Consider the following 18,861-nt stretch of genomic DNA (forward strand, 5'->3'; position numbering starts at 1 on the left):
AACCGGCTCACCTTTATCCACACGTTTGTTCACCCCTTCAAAGAAATGTAGTAGATTGGTGAGGCAAGATTTCCCTTCACTAAATCCATGTTGACTTTGTCTCATTAATCCATGCTTTTGAATATGCTCTGTAATTTTGTTCTTAATAATAGTCTCTACCATTTTGCCCGGCACTGATGTCAGACTCACCGGTCTATAATTTCCCGGATCTCCTCTGGAATCTTTTTTTAAAAATCAGCGTTACATTGGCCACCCTCCAATCTTCCGGTACCACGCTCGATTATAAGGATAAATTACATATTTCTAACACCGATCCTGTTAGAATATCAATGATATGCTTTGATGTCCCCATGCATACCTCCTACCCACCCCCATCCTCCCACCTTGTCAGACTGTCATAGTAATGCTTGAATGTTTTCACTTATATACACTGTCAGCTAGCACATTTGCTTATTTCCGATCTGACGAAGAAGGGCAACCTTCGAAAGCTAATCAAGAAATGTATTGTTATGTCCAATAAAAAAGGTATCATCTTATTTTCTTTTCCATGTTTTATTTTGTTTGATTTCTATTGATAACCATATTTCTAACAGTAGCTCTGCAAGCTCATTTTTCAGTTCTATTAGTACTCTAGGATGAATACCATCCGGTCCAGGAGATTTGCTACTCTTCAGTTTGTAGAACTGCCCCATTACATCCTCCAGGTTTACAGAGAATTCATTAAGTTTCTCTGACTCGTCAACTTCGAATACCATTGCTGGCACCAGTATTCCACCCAAATCTTCCTCAGTGAAGACCAAAGCAAAGAATTCATTTAATCTCTCCGCTACGGCTTTGTCTTCCCTGATCGCCCCTTTTACTTCTCGGTCATCTAGCGGTCCAACCAATTCCTTTGCCAGCTTCCTGCTTTTAATATACCTAAAAAAATTTTACCATGTGTTTTTGCCTCCAACGTAATCTTTTTTTCGGTCCCTCTTAGCCTTCCTGATCAGCGCTTTGCATTTGACTTGACATTCCTTATGCTGTCATTGTGAATCAATTAACGTATTTGGGGTTGGGAAGGAAAATTTTCCGCTGGTATAGATCACCTTCTGAATTACCATATAAAGATAACTGTTAGGTATTGAGAAGAACATTGGATCAGTGACCCTTTGGTCTTTCTTCAGTCTAGCCGTGTTGGGTCAGACCACTGGTCGGTCCATTGAGCATAGCATCTGACGTACATAGCAGATCCAGATGGGGAGATCCATTCCAGTCGTTCAGGCTGAGAAGTAAGAGATCGTGATCCTCGAGTCTACCTTGCTAATCAGCTGTTTAACCTTACAGCTTCAGACTGCATTATATAGCCCCAAATGTTATGCTCCATGCTACCCTTACCTTATACTTTTCCTTATAAGGGCAATCAAGGCTCTCCAGTGTTTTCTTTACAGCTTTAATTTGTAAATTTGAGCATCTGCTCTCTCAATGAGCAGGCTTAATAGGATTGCATTTGTTGTCAAAGAAATGTTTGTAGAATTTTCTAGAAACGTTTTGTGTATGTGCTGTTTTCCTCTTGTTATAGTATTAACTAACTGTTTTTCTAAAGACATTAATCCCAAAAGAATCATCTCACTGGACGTCTGTGTGAAGATCCCATACCCTACTGGAAAACCTTTGTTTGCTTTGCTGGTCTGCATTAGAGAGCTGCACAGGAACGGGGATGGTGGGATTACTTTGGGAATCCCACTGGGATCCCCTCCAGGTCTGCAAGGATCCCACGGGGATGGACCCCCAGGTCTTGCAGGGTCCCTGCACAAACGCATAGCAATATGAGCTATGCCTCCCCTACCTGAGCTACAGGGTGCCCTCCCAGCACATACCTCAAGCCACCTTGGTGGTCTGGTGGCTTCTTCAGGGCAGGAAAGATCCCTTTCCTGCTCACTGCTGCCACTTTTTTTTAAATGGCTGCTGTGACTTCCAGCGGCAGCCTTGCAAGGCCAGCGCTGGAAGTCTCGGCAGCCATTTTTTAAAAAGTGGTGGCAGCAGGTAGGAAAGCATGGGGATCTTTCCTACCTTGAAGAAGCCACTAGACCACCAGGGTAGCTTGGGGTATGTGCTGGGAGGGCACCCAGGGCTAGAGGGGAGGTCTGGAGTCATGTGGGAGGGAGGGAGGGAGGGAGGTAGGGAACTGTAAAAATAGTATCTGTTTCCCCTTCCTCGCGCTTCCGTCATTGCTATACACGCAAAACAAAGCAAGCAAACCTATGAGCTGCTGCATCCATGTTGTCATTCTTTATTATTGTGGCATTTTTATTTAATCTCACTTATATTTTCAAACATGCCGGCTTCTGCAGCATACAGATATACACACAGGAAGTATAATAACGGAATAACTTTTCATAGGTAGAGTAGTAGTTTGTTATAAATTGTAATCAGTGTGTCATTTGGAGAGGCTTCTTATTGGGACACCCTAGCACTGTTATATTCCTGCAGAGATTTTTTTCTTCTGGTAAAAGGCCACTATAACAGACATCATGTTATGAGAATCAGGTGCTCAACATTCAGAGTTTATTTACTAATGATATTTATATCCCACATTAAACATGAATTAGGTTGAATCCTGGGAGCATTTAAAATCTTTTTTTTTTTCCCCTGTGCCTACACCAAAAGAAAAAGATGGTATGTGGGAAGTTGCTCCTTTTGTTTTGTGGATTGCAGACTTAGACATTGTTGCAATCACGGAGACGTGGCTAAATGGTTCGCACAAATGGGATGCAAACATACCAGGCTATAATCTGTTTAGGAAGGATAGAGAGAGTCGTAAAGGTGGAGGAGTAGCTCTATATGTGAGAAATGATATCACGGCGACCGAAATGACAGGGACCTGGGGAAAGGAAGAAGCGATATGGATCACCTTAAAAAGAGAGGATAGAACCTCTATACACGTGGGTGTTGTCTACAGACCTCCGAAACAATTGGAGGAACTAGATAAAGACCTGATCGCAGATATTCAAAAGTTGGGAAACAAGAGAGAGGTGCTGTTGCTGGGAGATTTCAATCTGCCGGATGTAGATTGGAAGGTTCCGTCTGCAGAATCGGAAAGAAGTAGAGAGATCGTGGATGCTTTACAAAGCGGTTTGCTCAGACAAATGGTGACGGAACCCACGAGGGAGGGAGCGACACTGGATCTGGTGCTCACAAATGGGGATAGCGTGTCAAATATCCGAGTGGGTGCCCACCTGGGCAGCAGTGACCATCAAACGGTTTGGTTTGATATTACAGCTAAAGTGGAGAGCGGTCACTCAAAACTCAAAGTTCTGGATTTCAAGCGTGCTGACTTTAGTAAAATGGGGGAATACCTGAGGAAGGAGATGATGGGCTGGGAGGAAATACGAGAAGTGGAAGGACAGTGGTCCAGGCTGAAAGAAGCTATAAATAGGGCCACAAACCTTTATGTAAGGAAAGTAAATAAAAGCAAGAGAAAAAGGAAACCAATATGGTTCTCCAAGCAAGTGGCTGAGAAAATAAAGGCTAAAGAGTTGGCGTTCCAGAAATACACAAAAACTAAAGAAAAGGAACGCAAGGAGGAATACAGGATGAAACTGAAAGAAGCCAAGAGAGAGATACGTCTGGCGAAAGCGCAAGCGGAAGAACAAATGGCTAGAAATGTAAGGAGGGGTGACAAAAACTTCTTCAGGTATATAAGTGAAAGGAGAATGACTAAAAAGGGAATTGTGAGACTAAAAGATACTGCGAACCGCTATGTGGAAAATGATGAAGAAAAAGCAAATTTGCTAAATAGATACTTTTGTTCTGTTTTCACAGAAGAAAATCCGGGAGAAGGACTGCGATGGACTGCAAAAAGTACAAATAAGATTGAAGTGGATAGAGCACCGTTCACGGAAGAGAATGTGTATGAACAGCTTGAAAAGCTAAAGGTGGATAAAGCCATGGGACCGGATGGGATCCACCCCAGGATATTGAGGGAGCTCAGAGAGGTTCTGGCGGGTCCTCTTAAAGATTTGTTTAACATATCCTTGCAGACGGGAGAGGTTCCAAAGGATTGGAGAATGGCGGAGGTGGTCCCTCTTCACAAGAGTGGTGATAGGGAAGAAGCTGGAAACTACAGGCCGGTAAGCCTCACTTCGGTTACTGGAAAAGTAATGGAAGCGATGCTGAAGGAAAGGATAGTGAATTTCCTGGAAGCCAATAAGTTGCAAGATCCGAGACAACATGGTTTTACCAAAGGGAAATCGTGCCAAACGAATCTCATTGAGTTCTTTGATTGGGTGACAGGAGAATTGAATCAGGGACGAGCTATGGACGTAATCTACTTAGATTTCAGCAAAGCTTTTGACACGGTTCCACACAGGAGACTCTTAAATAAACTGGATGGGCTGAAGATATGACCCGAAGTGGTGAACTGGATTAGGAACTGGTTGACGGACAGAAGCCAGAGGGTGGTGGTGAATGGAATTCGCTCGGAGGAGTGAAAGGTGAGTAGTGGTGTGCCTCAGGGATTGGTGCTGGGACCGATTCTGTTCAATATATTTGTGAGTGACATTGCCGAAGGGTTAGAAGGTAAAGTTTGCCTATTTGCGGATGATACTAAGATCTGCAACAGAGTGGACACCCGGGAGGGAGTGGAAAACATGAAAAAGGATTTGAGGAAGCTAGAAGAATGGTCTAAGGTTTGGCAATTAAAATTCAATGCAAAGAAATGCAAAGTGATGCACTTAGGGAATAGAAACCCTCGGGAGATGTATGTGTTAGGCGGGGAGAATCTGATAGGTACGGACGGGTAAATTGTTAACTAACAGAGAAGAATATCAAATCTGCCCAAACAAATGCTAAACCTGTGATTTTCGTTTTTCTCCCCCCCCCCCCCCCCTTTGTTTCCAAACAAACTCTCCGACTATTACCCCTCCCCCGCCCTCCCCTAACAATTCAAAATCCTGCTTTTTGCTGTGGGAGTAAGTGAGTCCCAGAACGGTGACCAAGCCTTACAAAAATGGTCTCCCCTTGCTCTGTGGAATGTTTCTCAATTTTGTGGTCATAATATTTTGTATCGTATGAAGTTATGCCAATAAACAATATTTATATAGGTACGGACGGGGAGAGGGATCTTGGGGTGATAGTATCTGAGGATCTGAAGGCGACGAAACAGTGTGACAAGGCGGTGGCCGTAGCTAGAAGGTTGTTAGGCTGTATAGAGAGAGGTGTGACCAGCAGAAGAAAGGAGGTGTTGATGCCCCTGTATAAGTCGTTGGTGAGACCCCACCTAGAGTACTGTGTTCAGTTTTGGAGGCCGTACCTTGCGAAGGATGTAAAAAGAATTGAAGTGGTGCAAAGAAAAGCTACGAGAATGGTAAGGGATTTGCGTTACAAGACGTATGAGGAGAGACTTGATGACCTGAACATGTATACTCTGGAAGAAAGGAGAAACAGGGGTGATATGATACAGACGTTCAAATATTTGAAAAGTATTAATCCGCAAACGAACCTTTTCCGGAGGTGCAAAAGTGGTAGAACGAGAGGACATGAAATGAGATTGAAGGGAGGCAGACTCAAGAAAAATGTCAGGAAGTATTTTTTCATGGAGAGAGTAGTGGATGCTTGGAATGCCCTCCCGCGGGAGGTAGTGGAAATGAAAACGGTAACAGAATTCAAACACGCGTGGGACAAACATAAAGGAATCCTGTTCAGAAGGAATGGATCCTAAGGAGCTTAGCCGAGATTGGGTGGCAGAGCCGGTGGCGGGAGGCGGGGATAGTGCTGGGCAGACTTATACAGTCTGTGCCAGAGCCGGTGGTGGGAGGCGGGGCTGGTGGTTGGGAGGCGGGGATAGTGCTGGGCAGACTTATATGGTCTGTGCCCTGAAGAGGACAGGTACAAATCAAAGTAGGGTATGCACAAAAAGTAGCACACATGAGTTTGTCTTGTTGGGCAGACTGGATGGACCATGCAGGTCTTTTTCTGCCGTCATTTACTATGTTACTATGTATATGCAGTGGTATTTTATAAAAATGCACTTGCCTTTACTTTTAAGTGCCCAGTTGGGTATATATGCTAATCTCAATTTTGTTAAATGTTTCAGACATATCCATCTACTTGCTCCCATGATATAACTGAATTCTATTATTCTGTCTCACTGTATTTTTAAACGTAAGCTACAGTGAACCTGAGTTTGCTTAGAATAATGTGTGATATAAATGTAAAAAAAAAAAAAAGTCCCTTATTTCTAATAATCTTTTTGCTATTGTTTAATTATTTTACAAACTCTTAATGCTTTCTTAAAAGAATTTTTCATAGGTTAAAAAATGCTTCAGCCCATGTAACGGGCTAGATAGGCTCACCCCATCTCCTCTTTTATCTAACCTCCTTGGTAAAAAGGGTGGAGAGAGTGTGGTGTAGGGAAGAGGGAAGAAAGATTGGGGGACATACATGGAGGAGCAGGGCCGTGCCGATGCGGTAAGCGAGGTAAGCATGGCAGGAGGGCGCCATCCTCTGGGGGGCGCCCCGCCGCACCATGCTTACCTCGCTCTCTTCTCCCCAGATCCTTTTTTTTGTTTTTGTTTAAATTTACCTCTCCGGCGCGCGGCAGCGTAAGTGAGAAGGAGGCGGCGCTCCCCCGGCCGCCCCGACGTGTCTTTCCTTCGCTCGGTTCCGCCTTCTTCTGACGTCATTTCTGACGTCAGAAGAAGGCGGGACACAGCGAAGTCAAGACACGTCGGGGCGGGGGAGCGCCGCCTCCTTCTCACTAACGCTGCCACGCGCCGGAGAGGTAAATTTAAACAAAAACAAAAAAAAGGATCTGGGGAGAAGAGAGCGAGGTAAGCATGGTGCGGCGGGGCGCCCCCCAGAGGATGGCGCCCTCCTGCCATGCTTACCTCGCTTACCGCATCGGCACGGCCCTGCTCCTCCATGTATGTCCCCCAATCTTTCTTCCCTCTTCCCTACACCACACTCTCTCCACCCTTTTTACCAAGGAGGTTAGATAAAAGAGGAGATGGGGTGAGCCTATCTAGCCCGTTACATGGGCTGAAGCATTTTTTAACCTATGAAAAATTCTTTTAAGAAAGCATTAAGAGTTTGTAAAATAATTAAACAATAGCAAAAAGATTATTAGAAATAAGGGACTTTTTTTTTTTTTTACATTTATATCACACATTATTCTAAGCAAACTCGGTTCACTGTAGCTTACGTTTAAAAAATACAGTGAGACAGAATAATAGAATTCAGTTATATCATGGGAGCAAGTAGATGGATATGTCTGAAACATTTAACAAAATTGAGATTAGCATATATACCCAACTGGGCACTTAAAAGTAAAGGCAAGTGCATTTTTATAAAATACCACTGCATATACATAGTAACATAGTAAATGACGGCAGAAAAAGACCTGCATGGTCCATCCAGTCTGCCCAACAAGACAAACTCATGTGTGCTACTTTTTGTGCATACCCTACTTTGATTTGTACCTGTCCTCTTCAGGGCACAGACCATATAAGTCTGCCCAGCACTATCCCCGCCTCCCAACCACCAGCCCCGCCTCCCACCACCGGCTCTGGCACAGACTGTATAAGTTCTTAATATACAGTGGGTATAAATACTGATCTCAGCAGTGACTCATTTCACACTAAGACATCGCCTAGTGATTCACTGTAATCGTCATCAGTCCACCTGAACCTTTAATTATTTTACAAACTCTTAATGCTTTCTTAAAAGAATTTTTCATAGGTTAAAAAATGCTTCTTAGCTTTCTCTGGCAATAAAGCTTAATGCTGATGGACCCACACTGACAAGGTACATGTTTCGAGAACCTGCTTCAGGGTCTGGTCCTTCAAAACCATGCCAAATATTAACTGCTTAGGAATTGTAATCCAAAGCATTTTTATAGTCCCCCGCTATCTACTGGTTACCAATATAGCCTCAGCATATTCTTCTACAATATTTATCCCTTTCAAAGATGGCGACCAATGTTTGGGACACCAACTAAATAATGTCATACTTTCCACCCAAGGCCCCACCTATTAAAGAAACAATAATCCACAAATCCCGTCTTCTTAAAGCAATGACCACCAGTCTGTTTCTAGATTTAACCCTCCGGGGTATGTAGTGTTCAACTGATACATCCAACGTTGTTCTTTTGCATTTAAGAGACACTCCGTATCACCCCCCTCCTATCCCAATTCTATTTTGTCTATAAATCACCACCTTAATTCAGAAATATTATGGGATTTTTCATTGCAATGAGCAACCAGTGGGGCTGACATAACCCTACATTTTTTGCATGAATTGTGTTAATTTAAACAGTTCTTTACTGCTCTATTGGTTTTACCTATAGAAAGGAGATTGCAAGGATATAATATCGCACCTTGAAGGTACAGACTAAATAAATTGATTTATCACGAGATATGGTGCTAGAAATAATGGCAGCAGTACTGAAGGTGGTCCCTTGGGCTTGAGCACATATCCACCCATTGTACCAGGCCCTTCTGTTTTGGTGGTGTCTGCGATGTAGCTCCCAGTTCTGGTAGAGACCAAGTTGAGTCTGAGGTGGCCATTTCAACTAGGTATAACTTAGAATTAACCAAATGGGTATTGGTCATGACAAATGCCAGTCTCAGTAGCTAGGGACCCATTCCCAGTGTCAGGGTGTGTGTGTGTGTGTATATATGATGGACTGGGTGTGGGATATCGCAGTATCAGGATGTGTGTGTGATCTTGGGGTGATAGTATTTGAGAATCTGAAGGTGACTAAACAGTGTGACAAGGTGGTGGCCATAGCCAGGAGGATGCTAGGCTGTATATAGAGAGGTGTGACCAACAGAAGAAAGGCGGTGTTGATGTCCCTGTACAAGTCATTGGTGATGCCCCACTTGGAGTATTGTGTTTAGTTTTGGAGGCTGTATCTTGCTAAGGATGTAAAAAGAATTGAGGCGGTGCAAAGAAAAGCTACAAAAATGGTATGGGATTTACATTACAAGACATATAAGGAGAGACGTTCTGACCTGAATATGTATACCCTGGAAGAAAGGTGAAACAGGGGTTATATGATACAGACGTTCAAATATTTGAAAGGTATTAATCTGCAAACAAATCTTTTCTGGAGATGGGAAGGCAGTAGAAGTAGAGGACATGAAATGAGGTTGAAGGGGGGCAGACTCAAGAAAAATGTCAGGAAGTATTTTTTCACAGAGAGAGTGGTGGATACTTGGAATGCCCATGGGAGGTGGTGGAGATGAAAACGGTAACGGAATTCAAAAATGCGTGGGATAAACATAAAGGAATCCTGTTCAGAAGGAATGGATCCTCCGAAGCTTAGCGGAGATTGGGTGGCAGCACTAGTGGTTGGGAGGCGGGGCAATTACTGGGCAGACTTCTACGGTCTATGCCCCGAAAATGGCAAGGATAAATCAAGGTCAGGTATACATATAATGTAGCACATATTGAGTTTATCTTGTTGGTCAGACTAGATGGATCGTACAGGTCTTTATCTGCCGTCATCTACTATGTTACTGTGTTACTATGTTACTCCCATCTTTAGATCATTTATAAATATGTTAAAAAGCAGTTGTCTCAGCACAGACCCCGAGGGAACCCCACTCTCTACCCTTCTCCATTGAGAATACTGACCATTTAACCCTTCTGTTTTCTATCTTTTAACCAGCTTTTAATCCACAATAGAACACTACTTCCTATCCCATGACTCTCCAGTTTTCTCTGGAGTCTTTCATGAGGTACTTTATCATATGCCTTTTGAAAATCCAGATACACAATATCGACCAGCTCACCTTTATTTACATGTTTGTTCAGCTCTTCAAAGAAATGTAATAGATTGGTGAGACAAGATTTCCCTTCACTAAATCCATGTTGGCTTTGTCTCATTATTCCATGCTTTTGAATATTCTCTGTAATTTTGTTCTTTATAATAGTCTCTACCATTTTGCTTGGTACTGACGGTCAGGTTCATTGGTCTATAATTTCCCAGATCACCTCTGGAATCTTTTTAAAAAATCGATGTTACATTGGCCACCCTCCAATCTTCCAGTACATGCTTGATTTTAAAGATAAATTACATATTACTAACAATAGTTCCACAAGTTAATTTTTCAATTCTGTCAGTACTCTGGGATTTGCTATTCTTCAATTTGTCAACTTGCCCCATTACGTCTTCCAGGTTTACAGAGATTTGATTGTTTCTCTGACTCACCAGCTTTGATTACCAACAATGACAACAATGTAGTAGGAGGGGGTGATTTAGGAGGAGAAAAGTGGTTCCTATCGGTAAGGTCAGCCTCAACAGTAAGGCCTCTATGCAGGAATGCAGTTGGGAGTTACAAGCCTGTAGGGTCAAATAGAGAGAGAAGATGACAGCCAAGCCACCATCCTTCTTACCTAATCTGTTGGAAAAGAGAAACGTGTATCTCTCAGGTGAGATCTGCCTGAGGTACATTACTTCAGCATCTGTCTGCCAGGTCTCCGTGAGGCACAACATGTCCAGGTGGCAGGAGCTAATCAAGTCATGAATGACGTATTGCTTTCCTCTAATAGACCGCACATTAAGAAGGCCAAAACAAAGAAGGGCAGCACTGAACCAGAGTGAATCAGGGATGGAAAATTTGGGCAGTGGTAAGTTAGGTGTCTTAACTGAGGAGGAAGGCGGTACTGAGTAAACAGTCTGCAGTCCCCCAAAATGCTGAGATAGGTAGTGTTGGGTACATAACAGTGGAAAGGCAAAGACAATGCAAAATAAGAAAAAAGAGTGACCAGCAGGACAGCATTGTGGCGTTACGGGTGCACCATCAGGCTTCAGTCCGTATTCAGATGCTTCAGGTTCTGTTAGAGTCATGATGATGATATAAATGAATAACTGTGGAGTTATCTGGACCTTGTGGCACAAGAGTCCACAATCTTCTTTGCTTGGAGGAGAGGCATCTATCTGCTCTGTAGGCAGTTCACATAGCAGGTAGTTCAGAACTCGGCTGCACGTCTTATCTTCCGCCTGGACCGATATACTCATATCACCCCTCTCCTCAAGTCACTTCACTGGCTTCCGATCAGGTACCGCATACAGTTCAAGCTTCTCCTACTAACCTACAAATGCACTCAATCTGCAGCCCCTCCTTACCTCTCTACCCTCATCTCCCCTTACGTTCCTACCCGTAACCTCCGCTCTCAAGACAAATCCCTCCTCTCAGTACCCTTCTCCACCACCGCCAACTCCAGGCTCCGCCCGTTCTGCCTCGCCTCACCCCATGCTTGGAATAAACTCCCTGAGCCCATACACCAGGCCCCCTCCCTGCCCATCTTCAAATCCTTGTTCAAAGCCCACCTCTTCAATGTCGCCTTCGGCACCTAACCACTACACCTCTATTCAGGAAATCTTGACTGCCCCAACTTGACATTTCATCCTTTAGATTGTAAGCTCCTTCGAGCAGGGACTGTCCTTCTTTGTTAAACTGTACAGCGCTGCGTAACCCTAGTAGCGCTTTAGAAATATTAAGTAGTAGTAGATTTTATTAAGCCACCATATGCAAGACCCTGGGGAATGGAAGCTCTCAAATAAGGCCTTCATTGCAGTTGTCAAGAACTGGGAGAAGCCCCATGTGGATCTGATGGCAAGTCTGCAGAACACCAAGGCGGGGTGCTTTTTCAGCTGGCATAAAGAAGTGGGATCCCGATGGGAACGGATATGTCATGTAGTGAAAAAAGCATCTGTGTGTGTATTAATAAAAGAGAATCGGGGGTTGTTGCACAACTGACACGAACTTTGGACAAACAGTTTCCGACAGAACCGAAGTGGTGCCTCCTGGGATGGGGAAATAAAAGAGGCCAGAAATGGCAGAGGCGGATTAAGAGATTATGTCTGGCAGCAGCTAAGTTGGAAATTGCGGCCCATTGGAAGCAACGAGTAGGGCCCACTATCTTAGACTGTAAATTAAGACTCCGGGTCATAACGGATATTGAGAAATTGACAGATCGAAGAGCTGGCAGATACAGACATGATGCGCAAGAATGGATAAACTTAGAAAGAATATGGAATACTGCTAGTGGTACACCGGGGCGGGGGGGGGGCAGCCATGAACGGGAGGAGGAGGGTTGGATAGGGGGAAAAATACAATGTTGATTATGTATTACAGATGAGTTTGAGGAATTTTGGAGAGTTGGTAGCCTTGTGGCTGCAGTTAAGTGTATTGTATGATTTTCTTTATTGAAATGTTGAATAAAAACAATCTTAAATTAAAAAAAAAAAAAAAAAAGAAGTCGGATCCAAAGGCTTATATGCCCCGGCTCAGCCACACCTTGCAAATGTTCTTCTATATATGCTCCTGCTGTAGTCACTGGTGGGCCAGATAGCACAGAGAGCAACAGATCATCCAAGTCTGATCATCCTCATTGCTTCGGATTGGCTTTGAAGGCTATGGTCATCCGATGTAATGAATATTTTGTGGGAAGAACCATTTTACCCTCCCATAAGAGGGGGGATTGCTGTGTCAAGACCAATTTGTTAGGACAGTATGGCTCCTTACTCTCATATGGCCTGGCTGTTGAGAGGGGATACTTGGCAGTAGTTGGGGCAATGCTCTGGTGAGGTGGTTAAAAAAAAATCCTTGTCTGGAAGATCTCTGAGGAATAGTGCAGGAAGGATCCAAATGATCCCATGAGAGATTTGGTGGCTGATTTCTTGGCATGGAATTCCCTCAAGAGGCAAGGTGTAACCCTTTCCCGTTTGTGAGAAATGGGCTTTTTCTTCAAGGAGTCAACCATATCAAGACTCTGTTTAGACCAGTACTTTCTGTGGAATCTTACACTGGTGCTTAGGGCATTAACTTCCATTCTATTTGAGCCTCTTCAGGAGTTTAATCTATAAGTTCAGCAAACATCATTTACACAGCCTCTGATCAAAATTAAGATTAGCTTTCATTTTATATGTTGGTTTGCACATAAAAGCTTAACTTGCACCTCTTAGAGACCCAGATTTCTCAGTTTCAAGCTTTCGCCTTTGTTCCATGATTTTATGTTGTGTTTTTCCTTTTTATTTCAAGGCAACCTTTAGCTAGCAAATTCTGTATGTGTGACATTTATTTGTAATTTTCCTATAACTATAAGAACTCAAGAGTAGTCACCCAGCCCATCTGCTTCTCTTTTTGGAAATTCTAATCATTAAACTAATTTATAATCGCAGAAAGCTCTGTTGATATTTTAACACAAATAGCACTCACTTCACTCTATTGAACAGCTAATGGTAAATTGCTTGGACAGTAATTTATTCCATTTATGGGAGACCCCGTCCCTCCTGCCTTCAACCTTTTTTCTTGTCCAACTTTATTCTGTTCTTTGTTCTTTTCTTCTCTGATCATTCTTTCTTCTCTTGCAGGAGTTTGTAATCAATTCTGGCCGTGGAGTCTCCTATGGGGTTGGAATGACAGCAGATATTATGCATCACCAGCCTACAAACTCCATGACACGACTGGGCTTTGGGCAGACACCTGTGGGTCTTTATGCACAGAACCAGCCACTACCAGCAGGTTAGTAAGATGAATGTTTGAAATGTTTCTGTTGAGATTCTTGTTTCAAGCACAGGCGAGGAGGCGGATGTTGAATGGCGTGATACTAGAGTCGCATGACGCTGATGTGAAAATGGACTGGATCTTCAGTGGATAGTATATGTGGCTTCTTCGTTTCTGCACTTCCTATTCCAACAAGAGTTTGTTTTAGCAAGGCAAGGACACTCTGGCTGTAGAACTGAAGTACCTTTCAGTTACATACTTTGGCTGCCATTTTTATAAAGGGGATTATAATAGACCCTCTGTTGGAACAGAGAGAGTATTAGCACCAAGAGAAATGCTTTATGCCTTTAGAAGATGATTTTAAGTTAACTATATAGTTGCAAGTCTGTCAAGATCATTTTGTGGCTAATTTTGAAACAGAAGTAAACTGTGTAGTTTCTTTGAAAATTTGATAATGTAAAGTAGACCTTGAGAAAAAGGAATGTGCTGTTCATGTGAGTATTTCATCTACGCTGCTGTTTCCCTGCTTGGGAATAATTGTCCACTTAGGACATGATGGTAATGCCTTTTGTAAAAATATTAAAACTACCATAGTGGGTCAAACCAATGATCTGTAGAACCCAGCATCCTGTTTCCAACAGTGGCCAATTCAGGTTACTCAGCAGCAGTATTGAAGAAATTCATTCCTGCAGTGCAGAGCTGTGTTTCATATGCCTGAAAACCCTCCTAACCTTCATAAACTGAGGCCTCTTACTAGCTTTGATTACACTCTTTCAACAAATTGTACAGCTTTTTTGTGTATTAAATAAAAACAGTGTTTTCTTACATTTCTTTAAAACATGCGCCTAACAAATTTCTTGGAGTGTGGCCCAGTTCTGTTTGAAAGAGTAACTAACCACATATTTTTTTTAATCTGCACCATTCGTGAGCTTATAAACTTCAGTGATATCTCTTATGCCCCCCAGAATAAAGAGCCATAAACAGTCAAGCCTTCCTTCATAAGAGAACTTTTCTATACCCTTTATCAATTTTGTTACTCTTTTCCGTGCAGTTGTAGTTTTTCTACATAATATAAAGGTGGAGCAGGTCATAACAGTCCACAATACTATGGCACAGCTATAATGACATTCTCAATTGTATTATCTCTTCTTACCCAAATTAACTTTCTGTTTGGTCTTTGGATACTGCTGCACATGAAGTTGTGGACTTCAAAGTACTGTCAACAAAAACTCCAAGATCCATTTCCCGGTGGTGGACGTCTAATATTCTGTTCGTGTGGGAGGTAATTAACAGGCAGAAGGCATGTATTTTATACGTGTTCCTTAAAGGCAAGATTGGCATCCGGAACTATCCCAGTACCCCGTATTCTTATACACAAAAGTATAACTATGTGCTTGTACTTGTGTATACATCACAACTCTCTCTCTCTCCCCCCCCCCCCCCACCTGCTGTTCACATATAATAGCTACCATCGGCCTGATATTATACACGACTTTTCTGCATGTGAACATGCTTTACACATGCAAATGCTTTATAACAATTAACCCCATAGAAAGTACTTTTACAACAGAGTGGCTGTGCAAGAAGGACACATGGGCTGCATACCTTGTGCCTGTTTTAGAAAGGCAGACATAATGCAAAATGGCTAAGAAAATGTATATCAAATAAATCCATGAAAGAATATACAAAAAAGTGGGGATGAAAAATCTATCTATATATAAAGGAGACGCGTGTGTTTGTCTGTGTCCGAACTCCTCTAGCTCCCAAAGAGCTACAGCCAGCAAACCCGGCTTGTAGACTCTACCCGCCTTTGCCGAGGTTATTGTATAGTTTGAAGTAATTCGGTTCATGGGAGCACTCAGGGGAGAGGGAGCAATACCTCCATCCATTAAATGAATAGGCTGCAGGTCGGAAAGTTTTCTTGCTAAGTGACAAACTGCTTGGGACAGGGTGAGGGTCAGAGACTGGTGGGGAGAAACACAGACAGCAGCTCTGCAGTTGTTCTCTCTCATTCTCTAATACCCTGTTCCCTAACAATTTCAGTACAAGGGAGCTTCAGAGACTGCTGGGAATAAGGTAGGGAGAAATTATTGTGGTCAGACTGCAAAGTGTTTGTGTTTGCATGAATTCACTATCCCACCAGCAGGGGGAATGCTCCTCAAAAAGGGCAGGAAACTGAATTTCAATATGCCCTGGCCTAGTGGTTAGGGTGGTGGACTTTGGTCCTGGGGAACTGAGGAACTGAGTTCGATTCCCACTTCAGGCACAGGCAGTTCCTTGTGATTCTGGGCAAGTCACTTAACCCTCCATTGCCCCATGTAAGCCGCATTGAGCCTGCCATGAGTGGGAAAGTGCGGGGTACAAATGTAACAAAAAAAAGAAAAGAAGGCTGTGTTTTGTCAGGAAAGCGGTGAAAGCCAAATGTCAGGCATTTGCTAAATGAAAGAAACAACTAATCAAGAAAATCAACCTACACAAATGGATCGGAAAAGTTAGTGCTAGGTAGGGATCCAGTCTCCACAGTTTCAGATTTAAGGGAGTATTAAACTCAATGTCAGTGTCACCCTTTCTCACATACCCCTCAGCCAATTTCACACACCCCTACTCACACTTACCCATTCTAATATAGCACTCAGCAAACCACCCCACTCACACTCACCCATTCTCGCGTACCTCTCAGCAAAACAACCCCAATCACACACCCCAAAATAGCACACCCCCCACTCACACCCCTCAGTACCGCACCCCTACTGACACCCGTTCTCAAACACCCCAGAGTAGCACACCTCCATGCACATACATGCCTCAGAAAAACACTCACACTCATTCATTCTCACACTCCATTGTACACCCCCACTCACCCATTCTCATATCCCCTTAGTAGCACACCCCCCATTCACACTCATATGGTCAATTATATGTCGCCTGTTCACAATTTGGCTCAAATAAGTCATTATACATAAATCTACTGACAGTGTGTTACTATTTAATTGTACTTGGCTGACACCATCCTTCAAGTTGAATCCAGAAGCAGTGTTTAGAGGACTTAAATATTTTATCACCAAAGTAGTCTGGAAAAGCAGAAGAATTCAAAGACTCATCTTGAGAAGAACAAGCAGCAGATGGTTAGATTATACATTAAAGAGGTGATGAGGATTATTACCAACTTTGGAAAGTTTATTTATATACTCCTTTTTACTCTTAGTTTTTGATGATAAAATTGAGCTTGACATTTCTTTTTCAACTCTTCAGAAGGATGTTTATGCCACTTGAGCAAAACTTTGTGCAACTGGTGTCTGAAAAGAAATAAACCTGAATTATACCATTTATTTCTTGAAATGGAAGAAGTTGACACATTTGGAATCATTACATTAAAACATTACATTAAAAAGCATTTAAATTCCGCAGTTACATGGCGGAACCCAACCAGTTACTAGGCATTCCTAGAAAATTACCTAAAATCATAAAAATATATATAGCTAATTATAACTCAGTTACTTATCTAAACAAACTTTCTAAATAGAAACATTTTAAATGCTTTTCTAAATGCCAAATCATTCTTAATCAATCTTATTGTTTGCAGTAAGACCTTCCAAACTGGAAGGTGCTTGATACAATAACATTAAAGTTAATTGTTTGAAGAACTTTACACCTTTAACACTAGGGAATTGTGATGAAAGCAAGTTACACAGAGAATAAAACTATAAGCAAGACCAATATGTGACCATAAATACTGTGGAACATCTACATACAAAGCCTTATAAATCAATGTAACTAACTTAGTGTATGTGGGCAACAATAAAAAGATGTCACACTTTCAAATTTTGTTACCTTGTAAATTAGACGTACCGCAGTATTCTGCATGGTCTGTAGTTTTCTCAGGAGAGAAAATAGTCTAACCTTAACAGCATTAACAATTGTACTAATAGAGAAAAAACAAAAGGCTCAAACCATTTCCTAATACATCTTAATTTTCATAAGACCAGAATGGAATTTCTAATCAACAAGTTAACCTGGTTTTCCATAGTAAGCATACTATCCACCTGAATTCCCAATACTCAAACAGATGCCTCAAGTTTATAATTTATACCATCCGTGACAAATTTAGAACATATTGATGATTGCATAGATAAACCTATCCAGAAAATTTTTTTTATCTTTGTTTCAACCTATAAGTGTTGACCCAATTTTCTACAGTTGATAAACCTTTATCCCTGAAAAATCGGTAACGTATTTGTAGAGGAAAAATGACTGAAATGTCTTCTGCATAGATATGATACAGACATTCAAATATTTGAAAGGTATTAATCCGCAAACGAACTTTTTCCGGAGATGGGAAGGCGGTAGAACTAGAGGGCATGAAATGAGATTGAAGGGGGGGCAGACTCAAGAAAAATGTCAGGAAGTATTTTTTCAAAAAGAGAGTGGTGGATACTTGGAATGCCCTCCCGCGGGAGGTGGTGGAGATGAAAATGGTAACGGAATTCAAACATGCGTGGGATAAACATAAAGGAATCATGTTCAGAAGGAATGGATCATCAGAAGCTTAGCGGAGATTGGGTGGCAGAGCCGGTGGTGGGAGGCGGGGTTGTTGGGAGGCAGGGCTAGTGCTGGGCAGACTTCTATGGTCTGTGCCCTGAAAATGGCAGATACAAATCAAGGTAAGGTATACACAAAAAGTAGCACATATGAGTTTATCTTGTTGGGCAGACTGGATGGACCGTGCAGGTCTTTTTCTGCCGTCATCTACTATGTTACTATATGTTACTATATAACACAAAGCTTCTATTAGCTTACTTAATTCAGTGCCCAGAGATTTCATCAAGAAGTGTGATGAGCTCCTTGTAGCCAAGGGCCCACTCCACCCAATCTTCTCTCTCACTGGAGACTTTGGTCTCTGATCACTTTTTCAGACGGTTGAGGCCTTGATGTGAGTTCCCTGGTTCTCCTGTTTACTGTGTGTTGACTCTTTAGCACGTACCCAGATGGGGGCCCTTTTGTGGCTCATGGCCTGTACCACAAGCTCACTGCCAGGGCTAATCAGAACTTTACCTCTAAGAAAGGGCTCAGACAGCTCTCCTCTATAGCACCTAGTAGTCTCAGTATCCTGGATTGGGGACCACTGACTCATCCATATACTCTAATCCTCCAGTCTTACTATCCCTGGTAAAGCTTTCTAGTAGTCAAACAATAGTTCTGGTACTTCACAAGCGTCCCTGGATGCCTCTTATAGAAATAAATATGCTTGGTTAGTAGGTTTGATTTGCTTACTTTATTTATTTTTTTGTCTATTAGATTGTAAGCTCTTTGAGCAGGGACTGTCTTTCTTCTATGTTTGTGCAGCGCTGCGTACGCCTTGTAGCGC

The 18,861-nt window shown here is 42.4% G+C and overlaps 1 protein-coding gene across 1 annotated transcript in view; it reads left to right on the top strand.

Moving 5' to 3' along the window:
• Positions 1-18,861, top strand: part of MED12 (mediator complex subunit 12) — a 295,163-nt gene that overhangs the window by 249,268 nt on the left and 27,034 nt on the right. Inside the window, 1 exon segment of the mRNA XM_030208869.1 lies at positions 13,364-13,514. Coding sequence (XP_030064729.1) covers positions 13,364-13,514 — 151 coding nt within the window.

This window comes from Microcaecilia unicolor, chromosome 7 (genome assembly GCF_901765095.1).
Source record: "Microcaecilia unicolor chromosome 7, aMicUni1.1, whole genome shotgun sequence".
In the NCBI taxonomy this organism is placed as follows: domain Eukaryota; kingdom Metazoa; phylum Chordata; class Amphibia; order Gymnophiona; family Siphonopidae; genus Microcaecilia; species Microcaecilia unicolor.